The sequence below is a fragment of the Drosophila suzukii genome, chromosome 2L, assembly GCF_043229965.1.
Source record: "Drosophila suzukii chromosome 2L, CBGP_Dsuzu_IsoJpt1.0, whole genome shotgun sequence".
Classification (NCBI taxonomy): domain Eukaryota; kingdom Metazoa; phylum Arthropoda; class Insecta; order Diptera; family Drosophilidae; genus Drosophila; species Drosophila suzukii.
Window position 1 is genome coordinate 6,621,687 of NC_092080.1, and position 26,270 is coordinate 6,647,956.

At 36.8% G+C, this 26,270-nt stretch overlaps 2 protein-coding genes across 2 annotated transcripts in view; one reads left to right on the forward strand and one right to left on the reverse strand.

Moving 5' to 3' along the window:
- Nucleotides 1-26,270, reverse strand: part of Tmtc1 (Transmembrane O-mannosyltransferase targeting cadherins 1) — a 66,925-nt gene that overhangs the window by 20,682 nt on the left and 19,973 nt on the right. The gene's annotated exons all lie outside the window — the stretch shown is intronic.
- Nucleotides 7,681-8,731, forward strand: Trf5 (TBP-related factor 5). The gene is made up of 2 exons (XM_065867423.2): nucleotides 7,681-7,999; nucleotides 8,055-8,731. Exons 1-2 carry the CDS (start codon nucleotides 7,764-7,766, stop codon nucleotides 8,668-8,670), a joined length of 852 nt encoding a protein of 283 aa, XP_065723495.2. The 5' UTR covers nucleotides 7,681-7,763; the 3' UTR covers nucleotides 8,671-8,731.

Consider the following 26,270-nt stretch of genomic DNA (forward strand, 5'->3'; position numbering starts at 1 on the left):
GAATCCGAATAAACTAAACAAAGTAAATGTCATTGGCATGGATGTTTTAAGGCACAGGCTTTAAATGCTTTTTTAAACAGTAATGCTTTTTATACATTCTTTTATGACCCGGTCCATAAAATTTTAAAACCGTGTTTTCAATAAATTGAACAATAACCGACAAATATTTTTAAAATATTTGAAGCTTTTAGAGACTTAATATTTTTGTGCTGTAACTAATAATTTTTTATTTGGTTGATAATTAGTAGCTATTATTTTGATTAATTAATTATCTTTAAATAATATTATCATTTATATTATTAGATATCCGTTTCTCTTCTTCTCTTTTAATGTTACTTTAAAATTATTCAACTAAAACTCCAATCCCAAGTTCATACCATAATCACAAAAGAACAATTTAATTGAATCAATTTAGACATAATTCAATTCAAATTAAACATATATCCGCTACACAGGCAACGGATTACCTTTCCAACGGCACTCTAATGACATCCCTTAAAACCCATAATTCCCTGCCGATACTTTAAATAACCGCTTTAATTAAATTTATTGATTTTTGCATTTTAAGCTTTGCGTTTGTTGTCCCCGCAGACAGAGCTCCGGGCGGTATGGGTCCTTCGAAGTTCCGCGGCAAAGTTAACCCTGACAGACGCCGCCAGGTGTTGGGCTGAAAGTTGAGAACAAAGCGCAGACAGGACCTCCTCAAGCAGTCCAATTAATTTCGATTGTCGAAAATAAAGCGAGACAATCACAGGACGACGAGCGGCAAGTATATATTAATCAAATGGCGCCAAAGACGAGGACAGCCGGAAGGTATGGTAAAGGACGGGGAAAAGCGAGGAAAAGCGGGAAAAGCGAGCAAAACGAGGACATCGAGCACCCTCCAGACGTGTCCTGTCTGCTGACATGAAGAGGCCTCAAGGTCCTGACGAAAGACTCCTCAGCTGGCGTCGCGAATTACTTTGCTAATTTTCCTGCGCCAGACGCGAGCCATCTGTCCTTGTATCTACGATGGTATACATATCGTGACGATATATTTCTACTCGGTACTTGTGGAATATTTGACACATTTATTTGGAAGCCTTTAAAATATGGAGCTACCCTGTTGTACATGTATTTTTTAAAATTTTTTGGAGTGTTTTGAAAAAATTTATTAAGTTGCCTAAAAGTATGCAGTAAAAAATATTTGTTTAAAAATGTATCTATACTTCTGAACTCAATAAATATGCTTGCATACTTTTCGACAGCTTTGCAAAATACTTTTAATTTAACTAGTTTTTACTGGCAAATCTATGGAATGCTCACAGAAACACCAAGTAAGAACAGGATATCTCGTAGTCGTGGCATTTTTGTAGATCTGTATACTGGTAAGGACACGCTCGAAAAGTCAAAGTGCAATTAGCAGGCTGCTCCCTTCTGTCGCTGGCTCCTTTTTATTTATCAGTGCAAATATTTATTTTCAATTTCGTATGCAAATGTCGCAGTCGAGCTTCCTCCATTAATCACAGCTGCACAGTCGGCGGCGTCGAGAGTGGGTGGAATTTGGAATGGAAAAAATAATTAGGTTGTCATGTTTACGGCGCTGAAATTAGCTGGCAGTATCGGAATGGCACATCTTTGATGTTGATCTCCCGCGCAGGGCCAAAAGAATTTGCAAAGGCGGAAATTTCCATGACTTTTCACTTTTTGCCCCATGATTTTTTTTCCAGCTTAAAAGTTGACCTTATTTCTGGCCCCAACTGGGGACATACGGAAATTGCAGCAAAATACGAGAGTACGAGTAGAAGAGCGCAGCACACCTTAAACCGGAAACGGAAACATTATTCCCAAAATGTCAAAAAACATAACAGAAACCCATTAGACACACTTTGTTTCTGGGTCAGCCGGCAGACTTCCAACTTCCAAAAAGTGAAAACCCAGGCAGGGAAAAAGTCGAAACTGTCTGAAGGGGAGAAGCTGAAACAAAACGAGTTGGATGGGTGGGCGGATGTACGGAAACTGACCAGGCCACTCTCCCTCTTTTTCTGCCCGAAAAACCCGGGTCGCACGGAAATCAAGTTGTGTCAACAGCTTAAAAGCCAAAATGTAATAAGCCAGGGAAATGTAATGTAATAAAATATCAAATATAAAATGGCGATGGTCCTGGCCAGGGGGAGCATTTGTTGCCATTAAAGTTTCACTTTGAAATTGGAAGCAGAGGGCCTTGGGAAGTGGGTGGAAAAAGCAAGGTGGCAGCCAGCTGAGCATAAACAACTAAAGAAAGGCTAGGAACTGGACCTTAAAGGTACCCCAGAACTGGGATACCCTAACAGAAGAAGCAAGAGAACCTGTGTAATAAAAATAAGTAATAATCCCTTTATTACGAATTTATATAAGGTTAAAATATAATATTAAAATCTTCAGAGGTTTGATATCACTTCCAAGGCTGCCAAAAAGTATGCTACACAAAATATGAAATATTTTGTAGGTTTTGTTTTTCTTCCTTGTTTCTTTGGGACTCAACTTATAATATTGTTTTAAATTAAAAAAACTTTTAATACATTAATTTAATATTACATAAATAAATGACACATTAACAGTAGGTACCTAAACCTATTTCAAATCGAGTCAACGCATTTTTAAATCCATAAATAAGACCGCAAGAAAACCGATTAAAATCTGTGCCAGAGCTGTGTAATAAATAATATTGTGGCAAGCTTAAGGCCAAAGTAAATATGCTCGTGCCAAGTGCCATAAAACGGATTGCTTGCCTTGGATTTGGTGTAGCCGCAAAATATGCAATATTTTATTATTGTTGCCCCGAACAGTATGCAACACTTTATTTCAGCGCTATGCGCTTCCGTTTCGGCTTGGATTTCCTTTCTGCCCCTCGTCTTACCCCCGCGAAGCCAAAGGACCTGGCTTTCAGCAGATCTGGAACTGTTCCAAGCCTTGACTCCTTGGCGTTTGCACTTGTGTAAGTGCCAAAAAGTATGCTAGATAGTTTTTGCATGTGATTTGAATGAGCACAAACGGAAATCGCGCTGTGTTTGAAATTTTTTTGCAGCACATGAGTGCCACTCGAAATCATTTTAAAACACTAGAAAGCTGTTTTCCGTTGGAGATTATTTCGGCTTGATAGTTTTCTTTGGCCAACTGTCTGCGGGTCTACACTTTATTAGGGAACATGAAATAAAATCCACTGCAAGAATTTTGAGGGTGCTCCAAAACTTAGGAAAGTAGTTCTAAATGAACAACAAAAGGGGTCTAAAAGTATGCACTGATATATTTAATTAAGGCCTAGTAGTCCTGCGATCTAGCTTTTCATTGCATACCTTCAGGCTTTTTTTAAGTTATCCTGTGTCACTATTTATTAGAAAAATTTGTTAAGTTTGTCACTAGTTTTTCTGTCAGGGTATTAAATAATCCCTATAAATTCCTAGTACAAGCACAAACTTTTTCCAATTGATATCCCACATAATTGAGTCCACAAACGGAAGTTCCGCGTCGTTTTGCAGTCCTCCCATCAATGGGACATTGAACCAAACAACGAATAAATGTTTGTAAACTTTTCTCACCAGGTTTTGTATTATTTGTGGTGCTTTATTTTTTCCACGAATAAAGAGTTCAATCAACCCTTTGAAAGTTGGGCACAACAAAAAGTTGTGAATAGCCCGACTCTGTTGGCCACTCAGACTTTTTAATGACCATCCCATCAGAACTTTCATCGAGTGCCTTGTCCGAAAATCAAATTGAAGGCTGGGAATCAATCCAAAGGGGGCGGTACACATCGTTCTGGCGTTAATTTTATGTCTTGCAGTATGTTGCACGCAATGTAAATGCTAATTAGGAGCGGGGAAATGTCTGCAGCTGGAGAGGTGTTTGCTTCTTAATTGCGTAAACCAAGCGTTTGATTGGTATTTGCACAGCAATTGACATTAAACAGTTGAATCAATAAAAAATTAAAACGGAAGTCCCACAACAATACCAATCAAGTGCGAGTTTCGGCAAATATTTAATGTGTTTGGTGCGGTCGAAGTGTGAGACCTTTAACCCCCCGTCTAATGACTAACTAAACAAGCTGTTGTTTTTCCCCCGCTGCTGCCGCTGTCCCGATATTAAAACAACAATATTATTATTAGCACAAACAGAAAACGGTCGATGGCCTACCCCCAATTGAAGAAGTCAAGAAACCTCAATTAGGCTGTCAATCAACACATCGAATGGAGTCAAGTTAAGCGAAGTCGCCTCGTTTTGGCCGCCGACATTCCGCCAAATAATAGAGCTATTGATTTTCCACCCCCTTTAATGACGCTCATGGGGGCGTTCTCTGACAAGCCCCCGGCAGTCCTTGATCGCCTAATTAGCTGCCTGTCCGCGGAATGGATTGCCCCAGACTTCCCCTACTTCCACATCAAAGAGCAGCTATATCTAGAGAAACTAGCTCGCAAATAATGCAAATATTATCTTACCATGACTAGGGAAAGTATTCGAAATGGGGCAAATCATTTTTAGAGCAGGGTCATTATGATGTATCTAAAGAGGGGTTTATAGAACCCATCTCCTTTTTATGGAATAAAAATCGCTAGGGCCTTAAATCACGTGTATCTTGAGGTCTTAACATTTCGAGTCAAAGTTATAGAATTTAAAAACTCGCAGCTAGAGTAAACTAAAATTGCTTTAAGAATTTTTTATAGTTATTTATGAACACAAAATTGTTATACATTTATTTTTTATGGTTATCAGAAATTAGCTTTAGAGTAAGAGCCAAGTTATTTAGTTCGACCCCAAGTGAACCCAAAACTTTTAAGCTGTCAGTTTGTAGGAAATTCCATATTCAACACATATTTTTTATAAAAATATATAAATAAACTCATAAGATCTCTTGAGAATCAGCTAAGCCATTTGTTTATGTCTGCTAATTGTTGGAGGAGAAGCTCTCGACTCAGAGTGGCAAGGATTCGAATGGAAACACATTCAGTGTGGACGAGGCACTCGGGATTCGCCAGTTGATAAACGAGCGGAACTGCAAGGGACTGTCAAATCTGAGCCTTTGTTCGATTTAATTATCGGTTGTACAAAGAGCTGGGCGGAAGAAATCTTGCCAGGCTTCGAGGGCATATCCTTGTGGCATGTGGCATGTGCCAGGGATGTAACAAAAAACCAATAATGAAAGTGGAGTTGCACTGCCGGCGATGTCAGTCCCATGCAGCTTCCCCTGCCCATCTGCTGATCCCCCGCCTCCATCGGCAAGGAATTTACTCCCTTTTATCGATTAGCGCTTGTAACAGCTTTTACCTATGGGAATGTGTGTGCACTCAGAAAAATAAGTATCTTAAGGTTAATCTCTAGATTATGTGAAATTTTAATGAACTTTTTAGGTTATATCTGGATAACAAATAGATATTAAATTGAATAGATAATATTGAATTGTCTGTCTTTTGCAATAAATCTATGCAATTTCCAGATTTTAAATAAATTGTTGCATACTTTTAGACGCCTTCACAAGTGATTTCAAACCCCTAGTGATTTCCTTTTGAAATTCCTCATCAAAAACCATTTTCTTCGAGTGCGTTTAAAGTGTAGACAAACAAACATGTTACTAAAACTGCTATAGCCGATGACCTCTCACCCCCGCACTTGAGGGTTAAGGAAGAGGGGGTGGGGTCAATGGGAGGTATGTAGCTACCAGAGCAAATGACGCTGCAAATGAAAGCAGGAAACGTTGCCGCATTCATTCACTTTACACACAAAAGCCATTAACCGCTTTGATTCCATTGTTTTGTTTGTCATCATCATCATCAACTGAGCAGCAAAAGCAGCAGCGCCAACAGCAACATCACTCCCAAACCGAACCAAACCAAACCCCAATTCCCGGTATGAGGCCCCAAACTCCTGGCCATTTTCAATTTCCCATTCCCGCCAAGAGGTCACGGGTCACTAGAGGACAAGGGTATGGGGCGAAGTCAAGGCTGTGATTTACACGATTTGCCATTTGATTTTTAATGGACTCGGTGTCATAGATCCTGTCACTAAATCCGAGTGAATTCAGTTTTTAATGGCTTAAATGTAGTGAAGTAACTCAAATGTAACTCTTTCTATATCTTGACAAAAATAAATTACAGTTATTAATAAAAAATTATTACAAAAACAAAAAATGTATCTCAGAAGTATAAAGAATGATATAATCATTAGGGCAAGGCATAGGATGTATAAAATGGTGTTACAATTTTCATATACCAATTACCAAAATTAATAATAATAATTATTTTCTCGTAATTTTCCTAAAATTAGACACCTATTTAATACCATTTGTTAGGAATTGTGTTTTTCCAATCGAGCGTAACTTTACAAATATGTAATTTCTATTTATTATTTCTTTGGGCCTTTATCCTTATCCTCTCACCTATGACCCGGGGATATGTGCTTGTGGGGGAGTCTTAAGCCGAGCACTTTCACCCATTTGCCATTGTTGTCCCTCTTGCGCCCCAATATTATTATTATTGAAAGACTTTTGCTGAGCTGCGGGTTTTATAAAGTGCCTGCGGCATGGCTTCCGTTCGGTTTAGACCGTGGACTACTCCGTGGACCCTGTAGACCGCCTCCGTCCGTCTGGTGCTGGCAAAAAACGACTCTTGCGGAAAAATCAACATTGCACAAAAGTTTTCAACGCTCTTCGTACCGCCAATCTCCAGCACCACCCACCAACACCACCCATCTACCCCCACAAAAAACCCCCACCACCTCACCATCGTCATCGTTCATTTCGCTCCCTTTGCATTGCTTTTTTGTTTTGGCTTAGCGCTGATGATGTATGCACTTTGAAAAGAGTTGAGCAAAGTGGTTTTTCGGGTTTGATGAGCTAACGTCAAGTCCTTCAGCCCAACACCCCCCACCCCCCCCCCAACTTTCCCGCCCTTTTTCCGGCTGAGAAATATGAGTTCGGTTCGGTTTGGTGGGTGGCTGTTTGATTTCCTCGTGTCTGTGTGTTTGAACTGCACTGCTGCATAAAGTTATTAATGGACTTCAATGGGGTTTCAATTATGCAGTTTCTGCGATTTGAATTTGAATGATATTTTGATTGTTTGCTTGCGTTTGTTAGAGGATTCTGAAATTTTGATGCAACGAAATGCATTGTTTTAATTTAATCAGTGAGCTAATGGCCTCACTATGCGAACTCAGCCGTGCGGCAATTAATTGCCAAATAATTCACTTTGAAAATTAAAATGGCCACGTATTTCACAACCTTTGATATGTTAGCATCATTGAATTTTAATATAATATGCCAACTTCTTATTGGCTTTTATATTTTTGAAAGGTGAAAAAATAAATTTGAATTTAATTCAATATGAGAGAGAATAATTTTCAGATAGCAAATTTTATTGAAGCTTTGCTTTTAATTTCGGATAATTGCATTGAAATTCAATAACATATGTTGAACAGGAAATTTATTTACAAAAAATTAAAAAAATAGAATCCATTTATTTTGAAAATATAAAACTCAAATTCGCGCCTTTGCCAAGCTCAAAATGAGTTCAGGGCTGCATTTATATCTTTATCGATGTGTTAGACTAACTTTTCAATAGATCTGGTCTCTCTAAAGTTGGAGCATATTTTTTCATAATTGGTGATTTTGTCAAAGAAAAACGATGAAAACGATTTGGACGAAGTAAGTGACAGTGACAAAAGTGTCTATAGTGCAATACTAATTTCTATTGATCAGCAGACCCCACTTAAAGCGCATCAAACCGCTGGCCGTGGAGATCTCCAAAAAGTCAAAACCAATGGAACTACCACAGCTAGGGAACACTCTGTTTGGCGATATAATATATCCGACTCGGAATCGAAGTCTATATAATCATAATGTTGCGGGCCCAAAAATGGAGTTGGCAGAGTTGGAAATGGAAACATCCTGGGTAATGCCTTCTCCAAGAACGCCAACTGAGGAAGAAGTGCTGAAGATATATGAGGATGTGTCCGTATTGGGGGACATAGAGCGCTATCTGAAGATAGTGTACAAGTGAGTTGGAAACTTGATCAAATATACATCATTAAACGATGTCATACCCCTGTAGGCCCTTCTATTGCTTCGCCATGACCTCAAGCAAGTTTAATCTCGAGGAACTGGAGCTTCTCATGAATGTCAGATTTGAACGCGATAAACAAGTGGCTGTGTTCATCAATCGCCACTCGCCGATTTGCAGTCTAAAGATCTATCCCAATGGTAACGTGTACTGCCATGGTTATAGTCGTGAAAGCACCAGAACTGGTCTTATCAAGATGATGGGAGAGTTGGAGGAAATGGGCTATAATCCTCGCTGGCATCGTCTCAAGTTCAATGTGGTCAACGCCACCTTCAGTCTGCCCTTCCATCTGAATCTCAGGAAGTTTCACTTGCAAAATCCAAAGGCTACCAAATACGATCCCGTAAAGCAGCCATTTCTCACCTACAAGGTGGCGGGAACAATGGTCAAAATGGCCATATTCCCCACGGGCTATGTATTCGTGATGTTTGCCACAACTCGAGGATTTACCAAGGTGGCCATAGCCCATATTCTGCCCATCCTCTATGGTTTAAAGGATGAGAAGCAGGAAAATAGGGAACTGGACCTGAGCATGGGCGATATCGACTACAAAGTAATTTGGGAGAAGTTTTTCCAGAACGAGTATGACATCTCAATTGATTTTTAAATTACCCAAATCGTAGTATATACCTTTAAGGTCAGTTATGATTGAAACAAATATAAACTTTAATTTTGCATGACTATAAACTTTTCCCCTTTACAAGTATTAGAACATATAAATGTCGGGAAAACTGCCTGGAGCACTTTTATGCCTGCTTTAAAGTGCTTTCAAAACTTTGTCTTAAAATTAAGCCTGCTGTGCACAAGTCATTGTCTTCAACTGGAAATCCAATCCCCACAAGAAGAGTCGGTCAAAAATCACACGGAAATTTACAATGTAGATTTCCAATGGCACTCCACCTGGAAATCGAATGTTTGCAGTGCCCAACCAACTGGGGGTATATGGTTTCGAATGGTTATTGCGATGGTGGTGCTACTGGTGGTGGCGGGTCACCCACTAGCATAATAAAAATGACAGCGAGCATGACAAAACCAAACGAAATCGAATCGCTAGCGAAAATGTGTCAAATGGAATTCGAAACCGGTGGCTCCATCATTCTTGGTCCCGATCGCCATACAAACTCCCCAACCAGGTGGCTTCGATTTGTGCTGGCCGGACATGAAAAACAATTCAGTGTCATATTTGTGTGCTGGCTTTTTCTGTTTGTTTTGTAAACGCAGCTCATCGGTGGGTTAGGTTCTGGTGAGGTGTTGGTGTCCTGCCTTTTATCCTGTAACGTGCGGATAATTTGGAGCGCTTTTCGTTTGTCATCCCGGCCGCAGGACGTGCACACAGCCGAGTAACTCCTCTGTTTGCATTTGAATATTGGACAATGATGCTGCCCTCCGCCTGCGGTCCTTGGGGGTACTCATTAGCGAAATCGCATTTCGCATTTTCTGATTGATGGTAACTGGTCGGTTATCGCTAATGTGTCATATATGGGGGTGTAACACAAGCTTTAATCGAAAACCAAGGGCTTCCGATACTAATTGAACACATTATTGTAATTTTTCAAACTTGATCCTCTAAACTACATCCAAGTTTTGGTTTATGGTTAACAATTTTTAGGTCAAACCCTTCTCGCTGGCTAATAAAAATTAAAAATAAAAAACAAGGAAAGAATATGACATGTCAGCTTAAGCTTAGCTTTCGTATACTTAATTTAAATATACACAAGTCCCAATTTGTCCATGCGGCTCATCCGAAAAACTTAATCCCCCACAAGTAAGCATGCAGTTTTTGGTGGATTTGTGAGCTTAGTGCGCTTAATGAACGAACCAAAAACTGAAAACTTGGCAGCGGATTAAGAGCTTGAAATTATAAAAATTAAAAAAAATATTTGTGCTGAAAAACAAATTAACTAAAATCTGCTCATTTGAATTCCAGGCGCAGAGCTAAAAATGCAAAAAGTAATTAATATTCTTGTGTTCGTGTGTCCATGGCAGGAAGGACCGAGGACCAAGGATCCCGCAGGACTCTCTGTGTGGTGAGTGGAGCTGGACTGCATTTTCATAATTCCAGGACAACAGCGAACAAAACGTTGGGGAGAGCCAGCCAAAAGGACGAAAGCAGGGAAACGAAGCGCAGTAAATTCCGACGCACTGGAATTTATGCAGCAAATATTAACTTACTACACACACATACATACATACATAGTCCTGCCGCATAAATCCAAGTAAAGGAACGCAAAGGCAAGGACATGAAGCAGCCAAATGATCCCCAACCACCCGATTTGTGCTTGGCCAGCAGGAACTGACAACAAAACTCATTAGCAGAACCGGCGACCGTGACCGTCGCGCAAATGGGCGGAGTGCCACGCCCCCCTTGGGCCACGCCCCCCGGTCAACCGCAGCCCGGGAAATCGGTGGAAAAGTCCAAAGTCGTCCGAACCAAAATAACGAAAAGTTCTCGTTATTTTATTCATATTTTCACAGGCTGCACTTTATCTCACTGCGGCGGTCTTAGTTGGCGAAATTGTGTGCAACCACGAAAATCTAATAAGCGCGCAAATTTGTTGACATTGCGCAAATGTTTTTTACGGGCCTAAGAGGAGCAACTTTCGCCCGTCCATGTCCAGAAGCCCCAGAAAACGGGCGGCTCCTTCGTTAAAGATGGCTGCGCTCTGGCCTTGGGCCTTAACCCATTTCGACGCAGTGCCAGATTCTTTTTTTGCGGCCCTGGCCAACTGAAAAGTTCATCTCTGCGCCAATTTTCTATTAATTACGGTGGGTAAAAGGAAAAACACCATTTATGGTTTAATCTATTCTGGCAGAATGCTAATGAAAAGGTTACCAATTTGCACATAATAATATGGTTAGGTTTTTTAATATTTAAAGAAAGTTCTTGATACTAATAAAGTATAATAGCCATATAATTTTCTAGCTTTTGTATTTATTTTAGAACATATAGTACTTTGTTTAATAGCTGATTCTTATTAATTGATTCTTTGTGTAATGCATTACATTATAATGTATGTATGAGAATAGTACCATCAAAGTTAATATAACAATGATTAGCTAAATATGACCATATCAGATTTCTCGGTATTGTATTTATTTAAAAAAAAATTTTTTTTATCTATTTGGGTTGATTTACTGATATCTTTGTCACAGTAATACGATAACAAATTTTTATTTAGTAAATAAAAAATCTCTGTTACTATATTAGTTATTAAGTAAATGAACAAAGGCATTTGTAACCTTTTGAAATCTCAATATATTAACATCATTACATCTCAATCTCTTTCTTCTTTAAAGGCACCTTTTCCCTTTGATCTCAGAGCAATCTATTTCCCAAATTAAAAATGGGTTAACAGAGCCAGAAGGAAAAACAGGAGCAAAATGAAGGCCAGGACTCAAGATCGCCAGCAAGGCAAACAGAAACTTTCTCGCATTTTTTCTACCTTTGACAAGTCGGGCGCGATGGCGCGTAAACCTTTTGGCTTTTGCACTTTGGCAAACAGGTGAAAGAAATGCGAAAACCTGGGCAAAACCAAACAATGATGCGGAGACAAAAAGCGACTTTGCATCGAGGGGGGGGATTTCCGGCCATAAGGACCTCCGCCCTTTATCGATCCGGATGGTCAGAGAGTCCGTCAGAGGCGGCGAGACAATTTCATTAACCGCTGTGAGCCGTTTAAAGGCCAAGACACGACTTCGCCTCCTTTGATTTTTATCGGTTGACCTCGACACGGGGTTGTCCTGCTGTCCTGCCGTCCAGGACTGTCTGACAGGATTAAATGCGAGAGCTGCCCGGGGACAGGGCGTAAAGTTTTTAATTATTTTTGTGGTTTGAAAATGCATCCTGCCATCCTGTGGGCGCCTGTCAAGGCAAAGGACACTCGGCAGGATAAGGGAGCCAACCGCAAACACCCCGACTTTTATCAGCGCCTTGCCATTGTCGTGTGTTACCCATGTTGAGCTTACTGCATTCATTTAAAAGAAAAGTGCAATAACATGTTATTTCGCCCCGGACTACAGGACTTTTGCCGCCTCTTCTTCAGTAATTCCCGGTTTCCTGGACTCCCTGTTTCCCGGTTTTCCGGTTCGATTGTTAACGGTAAGCGGCTTTAAAACATTCTCTGCCTTATTACGTAATTACAAGCGGATGACAGGGGCGAAGGCATTCGATGCATTGAATTATTCGAGATACGCGAATAATTGGAAAAAGCACGGGAAGATATGAGCATTAAGGGCAAGGCGGAGAATCAACTGAAATCAATGAAAAATTCAGTGATTTACATTACCATCCCGATATTTTTCATTCATTATGGAAATTTATTTATTACACCCCAACGTTTTGAATAAAATCGTTTTCTCTGTCTCTCCAAAGGAAACTATAGAAAAGAAAAGAGGAATGGTCAAGTTTGCACTGGATTAATGCAGATTCTGCGGATTATTTGTCAATTTGACTGATTGAATATTTTTTAAACCCATACCGGAGGGAACCTTTTCTTACGAGTAAGTTGGGGAGCATTAAATTTTTGTAATATGTCTATGTTTATTTATTAATTAATCTTTATTCAAATCTATAATTATTAGTTTTATATTTTGTATTTCCAATTGCATATTGAATATTTTCCAAGCCCGTATGGGAAAGAAACATTTTCTAAAGTTAAGGAGGCATTTTTGTAATATTTCGTGCTTCAAAAAGGCGGTTTATTGCAAGTTTAAGAATGTAAATTATTTTATAGACTTATATTAGGTTCTTATTCTCTACAATTTTAGTCAATAATAAACTAATATTATGTGTGCAGCACTTATCGAAACTTTGCAAGTTAGCTTGTTGTTTATTTCCCAAGCTCACTTATTACGCCAGTTCTCAAGAATTCCAACTAATGCCATATTTTTCAGGGCATGACAGAGGTCGGGCCATGGATTTCTCCGGCTCAAATGCAACAAGAAAGCAGGGCAGCTATTTTTCGAGGAAATATCCGCACAAATTTTCACAATTAATATGCACTTCCTGTGCAGACGACTTGCAACCATTTCTGAATGCAGCCCCAAAAACGGCAACAACAAGTAGTGGGTGGATGGGTGCTGGAGGGTATAGAAGGTATACCATTCCTCAAGGAAACCCAAACCAACGCGGAGTTCACATGTGAGTTCATTGCTGCCATTAATGAATACGTGTGCAGCAATAAACCCATTTTTTATGGTTGAAAGTCACGTGAGAAACTATTTAGTACATCTACGAACGAGGCAGGTGGAAAGTGGGTGTTGCAAAGTCGGTGCAACTTTGTGCCAGGCACGGCCAGAAAAAGGCAACTTTCTTTCTTTGAACGTACTGGGTAGCTCGGTACAGGGAATCACAGCAAAAAAGTGAAAATATTTTCTAGCCACTCACATGCTTTTCACAAACCAAAAAGTGAGGCATTTTGTGTGCTGGCTGAATTAATTTTTGGCATTTATCAACTAAGCAAATTGAAATCGTGTCGGTCGAGTCTGGCATTCCTAACCCAGTTTATTGTTGGGCTCTTCTTGATGTGTCTGTGCAGTCGAGTACTTTTTGTGGCCATATGACTTTGCCGGGAGCAGAACTCAAGCCATTGTGGCTGAACAAGTAAATCAACGAGTTTTTGATACTTCCTCAACTCTTTTGGCACATCAGATAATTGATTTGCAAGTGGAGTGACTGGGGCGTTAATAAGTGACGCTTGCCAAAGTTTTTGAAATGTTACTGGGTCTCTTGAATAAAAAGGAAATGTGTTTCTTTTTAAAGAAACAGGGAGATTTTCGATCAAACATTTTGGGGAAATAATGGATAGGCTACAGAAATCACTAGGGATTTTAAATCACCCTTAAATGGGCCTAAAAGTATGCAGCATTATATTTTAAGCCCAAAATATGGTCGATCTTTTTTAATGAATACTTTTACACACCTAAACAGTAAAGTTTAAGTCCAAAAAACTATATACGTAGAATATAGATTGTACATGTGCATCATGTAATTTGTATTCGTACCTATGAACACATACCTCTGCGTTTACGTTTTTCATTTTCACTCTAATGTATTAATATTGAACTGCAGTAACTACACTTAACCAACTTGTGAAAATATTTATGTAAAATTGGTAGATGCATGAGTATAGCTAAGATGCTATATTTTAGTTCGGCTTAGTCACTTCTCCTATTTCTAGGGGGCGTAGAAAAATCTATTTTAATCCACACTTAGGCCCAACACTCAACAATAAAAGTACCAAAACTTGTGCACTTTATGGATCTCTTACCGCAGAGAACTAGCATTACGACCTTGTGGGTGGATGGGCAGTACGGCAATGCACCCATTAGGCCGACCGGTAAATGAGCATTGAAGCAATTCATAAAACTGCCCAAACAAAAAGCCAATTTTATTCGCCCCAGGCACGCGTAAGTGGCGGCTTTCTCCTTTCTCTTTTCTTTTTCATGGCGCCATTGTAATGGGTCCGTAGTCCCTTAGTCCCGTAGTCCAGAAGTCCCGTCTCCCGAAGTCCGGCGATGGTGAAAACGTGTTTACGCTTTTATTATGTAAAGAGCCGGACAAGCAGCTCCATGGCCGTAAAAAGTACCGACGCACACTTGAACTCCACAAATCTGAATCCGAGTGGAGTGTTTTAGGCGGGAGCTCACGAGTCCTGGGCCCTCGGAAGTCCTGGCTCCTGCGCCGTAACGTATGCAAAGTAATTGCGCGCATTAAATATGTTCTGTTTTTATTAACTGCGGCGGCGGTTGCTTTACTCTCTTAACGAGAAACAATTAAGAAAAACAGGCGCGTATCATAAAAATTAAAATTATGCAAATTCAAAATTTTCGTAGCAAAAACCATAGTAGAAAGCGAAAAACCCTCTAAGAAGTGGGGGAATTTTTGGGAGTTGGCAGGAAAATGCGGCATACTGCAGGCAATTTTCGTCTTGTTTACATTTATTCTCCTATTCAGCGTATGCAAATCCCATAAAAACTCATTTTGAGCCAATTGACTGCATTGTTGTTGTTATTGTTTGGCAGGGTCTTTTAGTTTCTATTTTTTTTGTTGGCAGGGAGTTCTGGTATTTTTTCGTAGTCACCACTAAGCTTTTTCTAAAGGGTAAAAAACCCAGACGATGTCTCTCTATCATCATCTCTGTCTGTTCAGCGGTAATTAACTAAAATCGTGCTTTTATTTGCCAGACAACGAGTGCCGGAAAGCGAGAACAATGAAAAAATTCGTTCATTTGCGAAAATTGTTTAGCCCCGGAAGAATAACAACGAATCGGGTAAACGGGTAACGGGCGGCGAAATCGCCAATGGAAATCTAAAAATCCACTGCTGGGAAATGTAACTGTAAACGGGTGCTAATACAACTGGGGGAAAACCATCGATGGCACTGGGAGAAAAGTTTAGTTGAATATTTTGAATAAATATTCAGTTTAGGGACAAAAGATTTCAGGGTGTATGTAATCCTAAACTTAAATGTAGATGTTTTATTTTTGCAATATGAACCAATTTATAATAATATATATGATCTTTATTAATATACAGATCATTTTTGATCTGCTAAAATAAAATGCCATAAATAGCCATTAGGGAAACTGATTTTATTAGTGATTATCAACTTTCTTTTTTCTTTAAATCAACTTTCGTGAAATCCTAAACTTAAATGTAGATGTTTTATTTTTGCATTATTAATTTATCTATTTCCTATATTATATATAATCTATATCAATACACAGAACATTTTTGATCTTCTAAAATAAAATGGTATATATAACCATGGCGGAAACTTATTTTATTAGTTATTATCAACTCTTTCGGTAGATTCTTTTTAAGCAACAAAATACTAAATTTAAATGTAAATGTTTTATTTTTGCATCATCAACTTGACAGTTGCCAATTTCTAATATACAGACTATTTTTGATCTTTCAAAATGAAATGCTATAAATAGCCATAAGGGAAACTGATTTTATTCGTGATTATTAACTTTCTCAGTGGATCCTTTTTAAGCAACTTCCGCGAATCTCGCCATTCTCTACACAAACAGGAACGCTTGTTGGTTTTTAATTTTATAGCCAAACAATATGCTTACAGATTTCGTTTGCAGTTTTTATTAAAAATCGATTGGCACACGCTGGCAGATGCGAAACATCGACATAGAAAAAATACATGCTCTTGAAGCGTCCATCGGTGTGCAGCGGGTTAGCAATAATACCCGTTTGGCTTGTGGCTTTGCAACTTGCCCATATATGGATATACATATATATATATAAAATGGGATCCTTTGCCCATCCATGAACTATTGCAATTCCACTTCGTGAGAGTAGCAAATAGAATATACCAAAGCCCAGCCCGCATGTGTGTATCAATATACATGTTTGTGCTCAAATTAATCAAGGAGTCTCTATGAATGGAGGAATTTGTGGATATATATGGTGAGGGAACTGTAATTAAAGTGGTAGAATTGCAGCAGGACTATTGGTATTTATAACAGGAGATGGTCAATTTTGAGCTCAGCTTTTATTAAATATTTATTGAAAGTAATTATGCAAGGCGATTGCCTATTAAATGTCTCATAGCCTTGATCTTCTTAGAAATCATTAATTATTTTATTTTGATTAATATAAATGATGTTGGCATAATGAAAATTGCTTGATTTATTATCACAATTTGAATTCAACAGAAACAATTACTTTAAGGCTATTTTCGAGTACTTTTCGCAGAATTATCGACCGAAGAGTCAAGAGATATATTCTCTGTTGTTGCTTGAATACTCCACTCTGCACGCATTTCCCCCACTATTATATAAGTAGCTATTAAAAGCGGTTGCGGAGGTTTTTTAGGCGGTTTTAAATGTATTTTGTATGAGTTGTTTTTAATTGCAAGCGTATACTCATCCCATAATCAGTGTGTTTGGTATTCCACGGAACCCTCCCGTTTTATTGCATTTCAAATATTGTGACCCCTCGTTATCTTCTGAGAATGAGCAGGAGAAAGTGAACGTGCGTACCCACGAACCCGAATCTCACCCCCTACCCTCGAGTCCTTGCTCATGACTGCTTGTGCGCGAAGGTGTGAAATTTTAATTTTGTGAGTTTTTTTCAAAATGTGCAGTTTTTATTTTAGAACAGAGAAAATTATACCATTGGAAAGGGCTTGAAAAATGCTTTCCAATGATACCAAATTTTTTTTTTTTTTTTTTTAGTGAGGGGGTATACTATTTAGGGTATCGGAGGTCATCGTCGTTTTTTGCCTTTTTCAGTCGAGTAGTGGGAATATACGGGAGCGGCGGTTTTCGCAGCGGAGGTTTGGACGCTGCCGAGACTGCCGCTGCGATGACAGCCGCTGCGGTCTTATACTCTAGTTTTTCTTATATGTTATACGATTCCTTTTGAGGAGTGTGTCTAGGAAAAATGAGCGAAGAATCACTTTAATGTTCAAGTTGTATAAGACTTATAGGATCACTTTTCAGGGCTAAGGATATCGAAATTGTTTGTGTCTACGATAAAGTTAGAAGTTAGTGTATAGAAAAATTAGCTGAGGATATCGAAATTGTTTGTGTCTACGATTAAGTTAGACGGGTGTGTATAGAAAAATTAGCTAGTGGGATCACTTTAAGGTTTGTGTTGTAAATTTCTTATTGGGAACACTTTTCAGGGTTTATATCTAAAGGCCACCCAATAATATTTATGTGTAGGATAAGAAGTTTAGGTTTAAGAATTTCTTAAAACGGTGCACTGAAGCGGAAAATTGTACCGAATTTCAAATTCTGCCTCTCTCGTATATTCCCACTACTCGACTGAAAAAGGCAAAAAACGACGATGACCTCCGATACCCTAAATAGTATACCCCCTCACTAAAAAAAAAAAAAAAAAAATTTGGTATCATTGGAAAGCATTTTTCAAGCCCTTTCCAATGGTATAATTTTCTCTGTTCTAAAATAAAAACTGCACATTTTGAAAAAAACTCACAAAATTAAAATTTCACACCTTCGCGCACAAGCAGTCATGAGCAAGGACTCGAGGGTAGGGGGTGAGATTCGGGTTCGTGGGTACGCACGTTCACTTTCTCCTGCTCATTCTCAGAAGATAACGAGGGGTCACAATATTTGAAATGCAATAAAACGGGAGGGTTCCGTGGAATACCAAACACACTGATTATGGGATGAGTATACGCTTGCAATTAAAAACAACTCATACAAAATACATTTAAAACCGCCTAAAAAACCTCCGCAACCGCTTTTAATAGCTACTCTTAGCTTAAGGCTTAGGAAATTCGAATGGTTGCATCGCGACATCTTATGCCAATGCTGGCCCGACCTTAACTGACCATTTATTCATATCTTGCTTACACAGAGATTGCCTTTCCTTAACCTATGTCGAAGTTGCACACCTTCGATATTTACCTACATCCAGACCCCTCCTACACCACGTTCACCCCCGGTAACTTGTTATCAATCCTTGTGTTCGTTTTCCTTCTAATAACCATTCTACTGGGGTATTGGGCTGCTCCTTATGTTCGAGAACCAATCGGATTGGTTCTAGGAGTACAACATGCCTGTATGCACTCCCTGTAGATGTCAACCTGTTAAGTGAACATTCTGGACTATAAAAATGACACCACTCAAATTGCTCAGGATCAGTTCTTCAAATGCCTCAGTACTGTATTCTAATAAAATAATTAGATCCACATCGGTCCTTGCAATCGCGCCTAACAATTCTAATCGTGCTTTTTACCTTTTAAACGAGTGCGTGAAAATTGTTAACAACATTATCGTGCTTTTTACCTTTATAACGAGTGGGTGAAAATTGTTAACAACATTACAACATATAACTATATATTTTTTGAATAAAAATATTAAAACCAAAACCCTAAAAATGGAGTCATTCGTTGCTTGTGATTTGTGCACCAAAAATGTGGAGATGAGTGAGTTTGAAGCTCATTATGCTCAGTGCTCAAAGCCTCGGAATGCCTTCGAGGTTTTAATGTGTAAATCAAAAATAAGGTGTGACTTATGCTCTACCTTAGTTCGTAATTATGAATTTGACGAGCACTATCAAAATTGTAATGGACCTATAAATGCATTCAACGTTTTAATGAATGTTGAAAAACGGCAACCACAAAACAGAAGGCAAAATCATCTGGACGATCATCCCACAACATCATCAAATGCTCTCAAACGGATGAGAATGGATGAGGGTAAGGAAGTACTCAAACAAGGAAAAAAAGCTAAGATTAGCGAAAATAAAAATGATTTAAAATTAGAACTTTTATGTCCTACTTGTGGTGATAAATATCTTGCATCAAGGGAACGTCAACACATATTGACCGATAAGCATAAAAATGCATCAGCCAGAGAAGTAAAAAATAATGAAAACATAATTCTTCTTAACTCTCAAACTGTTTTTCCTGTTAAATCATATCGAATCAATAGTACAGTCCAAAACACTATTGATTTAAAAGATTTTTATCAGCATTGCCAAAAAAATATAATTGAAATTATAAAGCATTGCATGATAGAATATAGAGCCATTAAATTCAACCTAAGAGTTTATGGTACCTATATTAAACAAACAGACGAAGGAGTTACTGTTGAAACAACAAAACATTTTGGGACATCATATAAATCTGTATACCAAAATGAAAGCATTATCGATGAACTTAATATGGCAGTAGATAGCTTACTAGCATCGAGCAGTGAGTTTCAAGAAAAAGACTCTGGTTGGGCAATAAAAAATTTCAATTATTTTGAAATTACTATAATAAAGCTAGAAAACATTCCTGCTAGCGGATACATTCAGGCCCCGAAGAATATAAGAGCCCGAAATGCACTTATTAACGTACAGAATACTGACGTATTTTGTTTCAAATGGTGCATACTGGCATTCATAGCTAACAAAACTCATGAGAGTGCTACTTTTACAAATGCAAAGCAAAAAAAGTATTCACGAGAGAAAATGACGAAGCCCACAACTTACCACATTAATATTAATAATGAAATAATTGTATATGACGGAATAAGATTGGATTTTTCAGGAATCGAGTTTCCAATAACGAATAAAGGGATTATCCATTTCGAGAAAAATAATAAAGACTTTAGTATAAATGTTTATGAGATCGATGCTGATGGTGATAAAATTATCGGTCCAACGTTTAGAACCAAATGTATTCAACCTAACCACATCAATATATTGGGAATAAATAACGTAAACCAAGACAGTATGCATTACGCTTACATTACAAGTGTAAAAAGATTATGCTACTCACAGCATTCCAAGGCCAAATCAGGAGGATATTTTTGTGATAACTGTCTACAGTTTTTCACAGTTAATAATACTACCCACAACAAACTTGAATGCGGGAAAGTGGCCTCGTTTTACCCTGAACCAAACACTACAACTTCATTCAAGGGCTTTCATAAAAAATTATCTCCTCCGGTGGTGATATATGCCGATATTGAGGCTGTTCTTGAAAACTATAGAACATGCCTAAATTCGTCTTCAACGTCGTCAACAACAAAAGTGCAGAAGCATACTGCATGTGCCGTATCATTTTATATAGCACATAAATATAATCCGGATCTTAACGAATTGTGGACATATGAAGGTATGTAAAAAACAATAAATAATTAATTTCTTAATATTTTTAAAAACTAATTCAAATTATGTATAATTTTATAGGCGCTGACTGCATACAAAAATTCTGCAAATCACTAAAGGAAAAAACTACGAGCTTGTTTTACATGTACTGGTCGACCCCCAAAAACCCGATTGCTAGCACAATCCATGAACAGGAAGGAAATTGCTGTGCCTGTGAAAAGGAAATAAACGCTGACGACCTGGACAAATATTTTGATCAATTTTCTGGAAAATACATGGGCCCCATTCATAAAAATTGTAAGCCAAAGTACAAATTAAGTGATCCCTTCTTTCCTGTAGTATTTCATAACTTATCTAAATATGACATACATTTATTCATTACTGAATTAGAAGGAGACCTAAGCCCCATACCCTGTAATAAAGAGCTTTATATAGCGCTAACGCAGACAATTAAAATAAATGCATCAAATAGATATAAAATAAGATATATCGATTCGATTAGATTTTTAAATTCTAGTTTAGAAAAACTATCAAGCTACATGGAGGACAAAGATTTTAAAATTCTAAGTACTAAATTTCAGGGAGAAAAATTTAAGCAAATGCGTAGGAAGGGTGTTTTCCCTTACGACTATTTAGATAGTTTTGAAAAATTTGAGGATACCCAGCTTCCTGACATTGATAGTTTTTACAATTCTCTCAGCGAAGAAAATTGTAGTATAGATGATTACAATTTTGCACAAAAGGTTTGGAAAACTTTCAACTGTAATACTATAAAAGATTATATAAAACTTTATTTAGAAAGTGATGTTTTAATTTTGACCGATGTTTTCGAAAATTTTAGAAAAATTTGTCAGAAAATTTATAAGCTTGACCCTATTAACTATGTTACAGCACCGTCAATATCTTGGGATGCTATGCTCAAGTATACTAATGTAAATTTAGAACTTATTAGTGACGGAGACATGTACAACTTTTTAAAAAGAGCGATAAGGGGTGGGTTAACTCAATGTACCCAAAGAATTTCTATAGCTAATAATAAATATATAACTAACTTCGATTCAAGTAAACCAAATAACTACCTCAGCTATATTGATGCAAATAATTTATATGGTTGGGCAATGAGTCAACCCTTACCGCTTTCAGGATTTAAATTTCTAAGTAATGATCAATTAGAATCTTTCGATTACAAAAATATTTCTGCTGAGGGAAATGTAGGATATATATTAGAAGTGGATTTAGAATATCCTACTGATCGGCATGACTCACACAACTACTTGCCTTTCTGTCCAGAAAACAAAGTTCCTCCAGGAGGTAAGCAGAAAAAACTTATAGCTGATTTATCGAATAAAAGCGAATACATTATCCACTTAAAACAGCTTCAACTTTGTATACAGCATGGTTTAATTGTAAAAAAAATTCATAGGGTTTTGTCTTTTACACAATCATGCTGGTTAAAGCCTTATATTGATTTAAACACTGATCAAAGAAAACTAGCGGAAAATGATTTTGAAAAAAATTTTTTTAAGTTAATGAATAATGCAGTATACGGGAAAACAATGGAAAATGTCGCCAAGCGTAGAAATATAGTATTAGTAAAACATTATAAATCAAGACAAAATTCACCAGGCTTCAGGCAACGCATAGCTAGACATGACTTCCATAGCGTTGAGATATTTGGGACAGATCTTGCAGCGATTGAATCAACACCATCAAAAATTATGTATGATAAGCCAATATACATAGGAGTTGCTGTTTTAGAATTATCTAAATGGTTAATGTATGAATTTTATTATAATTTTCTATTACTTAAAAGTCCTTCTTCGAAAATAATTTATATGGATACAGATTCATTTATTTTATCTTCAGAGGAAGACTTTTACGAAACTATAAAAGAAAATCCTGAACGATTCGATACATCAAATTATAAACTAGAAAACCAATTTAATATAGTTCAAGCTAATAATAGGGAACCTGGAAAAATGAAGGATGAACATGCAGGTAGGGTTATGACTTCTTTTGCTGGACTTAAGGCTAAGGCATACTCTTGTTTAGTTGATAAGGAAGGAAACGAAAACGAATGTATAAAAAAAATTAAAGGAGTTAAGAAATCAGTTATTAAAAAACTGAATCATGAAGATTATATAGAATGTATAAAATATAAAAAAACATTTTATGGATCCCAGCGAGTTATTCGAAGTAGGTCGCACATCCTCTATACTGAAATTATGAATAAAATAAGTCTTAATTATAAGGATGATAAGAGATATATTTTACCAGATAATTGTAATACATTGGCTCATGGTCATTATAATATTGAACATATATTAAGTAGTAACCAAAATTAAACCCATTATTAAATAAATGTTTATATGTTTATATTATAAGAATAAAAATGTGTAAATAAATAGATAAAAAAATTAAACTTGTTATTGTTGCGTTTTATTACTTTAGCAGGTCATTTACAGATATCCATGAGTTGTGGCTGGAATCGAATCCGCTCCATTTTACAAGCACTTGATTATTTTTCCTTTTTAGTATTTTCTCTACTAGGAAAGCATTTTTGTCTTTCACTTTTTGAAGTTCCTCTTCATAAAATGACCCATTAATAGGGGTACCCATATAATCTTGTATTTCATATGTTACGGGGTATGTAGACTTGACTTTTAAAACTTTAAAAACTTCTGTGGTCCAATTAGGTTCGTATCCCTTCATAAATGCTCCCTTGTATTTACTTATTCTAACAAAATCACCTACTAAAAATTTATGTTTTGGAAATATTTTTGGTATATTATATACTGATTTTAAAATAAACTCTTCATTTTTCATGCAGACATCTATAGGCTTCATTTTAATTGTTCGGTGATATGAATTATTGTATTGATTTACAAGATAATTGATGTTGTGAATCCACTTATATTTACCCTGCATACTAAACATTTTCCACATACGATTTTTTAATGTTCTATTAAAGCGTTCACATATAGAAGCCTTGAGATGCGTATAAGTATGATAATGATTTATATCAAATTTATCCATTAATTTCCTAAAAGTGGAATTAAAAAATTCTTTCCCTTGATCTGACTGAATATTCTTGGGTGTACTTTTACTCTTTTTAAAAACAGATTTCATTGCCTCTGCTACATCCAAGGCAGACTTTGACTTAACTGCCTCGGCGTATGCATACTTTGAGAACGTGTCAATAACGGTCAGTAAATATCTAAAACCCTTATTTTCTTTCCAAAACGGTATCATTTCAACTAAATCAATTTGCCATGTGTCATTTATCCCTTTTTGAACGAACTTTCGCCGTATAAAGTTTTTTCGCGCTGCCTTATGAATTTCATCGACAACTTGTTGTTTGCTCATCTTAAGGTGTTGATTTATTAGTGTTATTTTTTATTTGATGACGATGGTTGCTTAGTCAATAATGCTTGCTTATATACAAGAACATCCCTTTTTATTTCTGAACGCATCTTTTTTGAAATTTCAAAACATAATCGTGTTAAATCTATTTGCACATCCTTATCATAGGTACCTTCTAAATCAGATAGTTGAATATCAAATTTTTGTAAAGATACACACTTAGGAATAATATGATTATTGTAAAGATATATTACTTGCTGTCTTAATATGGAGTTCCAACATAAAAATGTAGTAAAAAATATGCCTAATCTTAGTAATGATCTCCAGGACTCAGAATCAAACTCAATTTTGTTACCATACTGATTAATCACAAAAACGTACTGATTATCTGATTTCCTAAATCTAAAGTTACATTTTATGGAGTGCAAGCACGGATGATCAATAATTGTATCAGGCATCAAGAAGTCATACTGGTCCAGTTTCAACTGAATAAATTCCTTATACGTAAGCAGTTGCATCCATTCGTCTTTGTCAAATCCAATGAAATTATTTTTACTTTGCTGCATCCAAACCATCGGCAAAAATTTTCGAGTAGTTGACAGACCACATTTCAATTTTAAGTTATGAACAACATAATACTCGAATCCAAAAATGACTTCGTGGTCCTGGTTCTTTCGAGAAGTTTTATTTATTTTAGTTACACACATGTCCATCAGGTAAGACTACTTTAAATAAACTGTAAATATGTTCTAGTCTTACCGGTATATAAAGGAGAAAGCCCTAGCAAGCACACCCTCAGTTGATTAAAAAATCTCAACCAATAATGAACACAGTCGATCGTAATTCAAGCATTATAGTAGATTTTCAATATGTACTTGGTAACAACAAACAAGTTTTCGTTAAGGAGCTGGCGTTTATGCCTGCTGGAACTGTTATACCTAATTTTTTCCATTTCAAACCGCCATATAACATAAAAGAATTGGATAATGGAGCTCTTAAGCAGCAGCACCTTAACCAGCAGAACGTAAACGGATTGGATTGGTCAGCTGGAGACATTCCATACACAAGTCTTGAAGAAATACTCACACCACTCAATAAGTATCACACAGTTCTTGTTCGTGGTGAAATTAAAAAGAATTTTTTAATCAAGTATTTATCAACAAACATAATCGATATAGATATTGGAAGAAGTTTAACTCAACTACCCAATTTTTTTACGAATTGTAGAATACACAAGAAAAAACTTCCACTTCGATGTTCATTAAATAATTTATTTAAGCTGTTTGTATTCTTAGAAAACACCAATTATGAAATATATAGTAATGGTGACACATGTGTTTAAAATTTAGTAAAAAGAAATTCATGGTCCTATCAGGTTGTCTCTTATTATGGATTCTTTTAAGAGATTTTTTGGAAATGATCCCCGTAAAAATGGATATACGCAACTTATTTATTGTAATTATTGCGGATCTGATACTCATTTCGAGAAGAACTGCACCAAGAAACGCGATCAAGAGAATATTAATAAAACCTAGTATAACTTAAAAACATTATATAAGCAATTAGTAATAATATAATATATATTAAAATTCATTCCGAATAAAATAAATTTTTTTAATAAAAAAAATGTTTACACAATTTATACATCCTTTTACAATGCTTATTTGTGGACCCTCAGGATCGGGAAAAACAACCTTTTTAGAAAATCTAATCACCAAAAAGAATGATCTTTTTAATATTCCAATAGATCGAATTATTTGGTGTTATGCAGAGGAGAGTGCCAAGCCCAATTTCGAAAAGATTGAATATTTTAAAGGAGTCCCTGAAACAGTTGAAAATGAAACGAATGAACCAATTCTTTTAATATTGGATGACTTGATGATGGGAGCCTTTAATAAAAATGTGTGTGAGCTGTTTACAAAAGGATCACACCATAGGAATTTATCAGTAATAGTGGTAACTCAGAACATATTTCATAAATCTTCGCACACCAGAGATATTTCACTAAATACCAAATACATTGTTGCTTTCAAAAATCCTCGTGATAAGCTTCAATTTCAATGTTTAGCAAGACAAATTTACCCAGAAAACCCCACGGAGCTATTTAGAATATATAAAGAAGTAACGGAGCAACCTCACGGATATTTACTTATTGATCTCACTCAAGGCATTAACGATCTCTTAAGATTTAGATCTGACATTTTTAATTCAGAATATTCTGTGTGCTATTCAAATGAAAATGGTTTACAAAAAGAG

What these genes read in the sequence shown, in the direction of transcription:
- Trf5 (XM_065867423.2), top strand. Translation starts at nt 7,764, where the DNA reads ATGGAACTACCACAGCTAGGGAACACTCTGTTTGGCGATATAATATAT. An exon ending in TATCTGAAGATAGTGTACAA is followed by an intron (nt 8,000 to 8,054) that starts GTGAGTTGGAAA and finishes ATACCCCTGTAG; the next exon opens with GCCCTTCTATTGCTTCGCCA.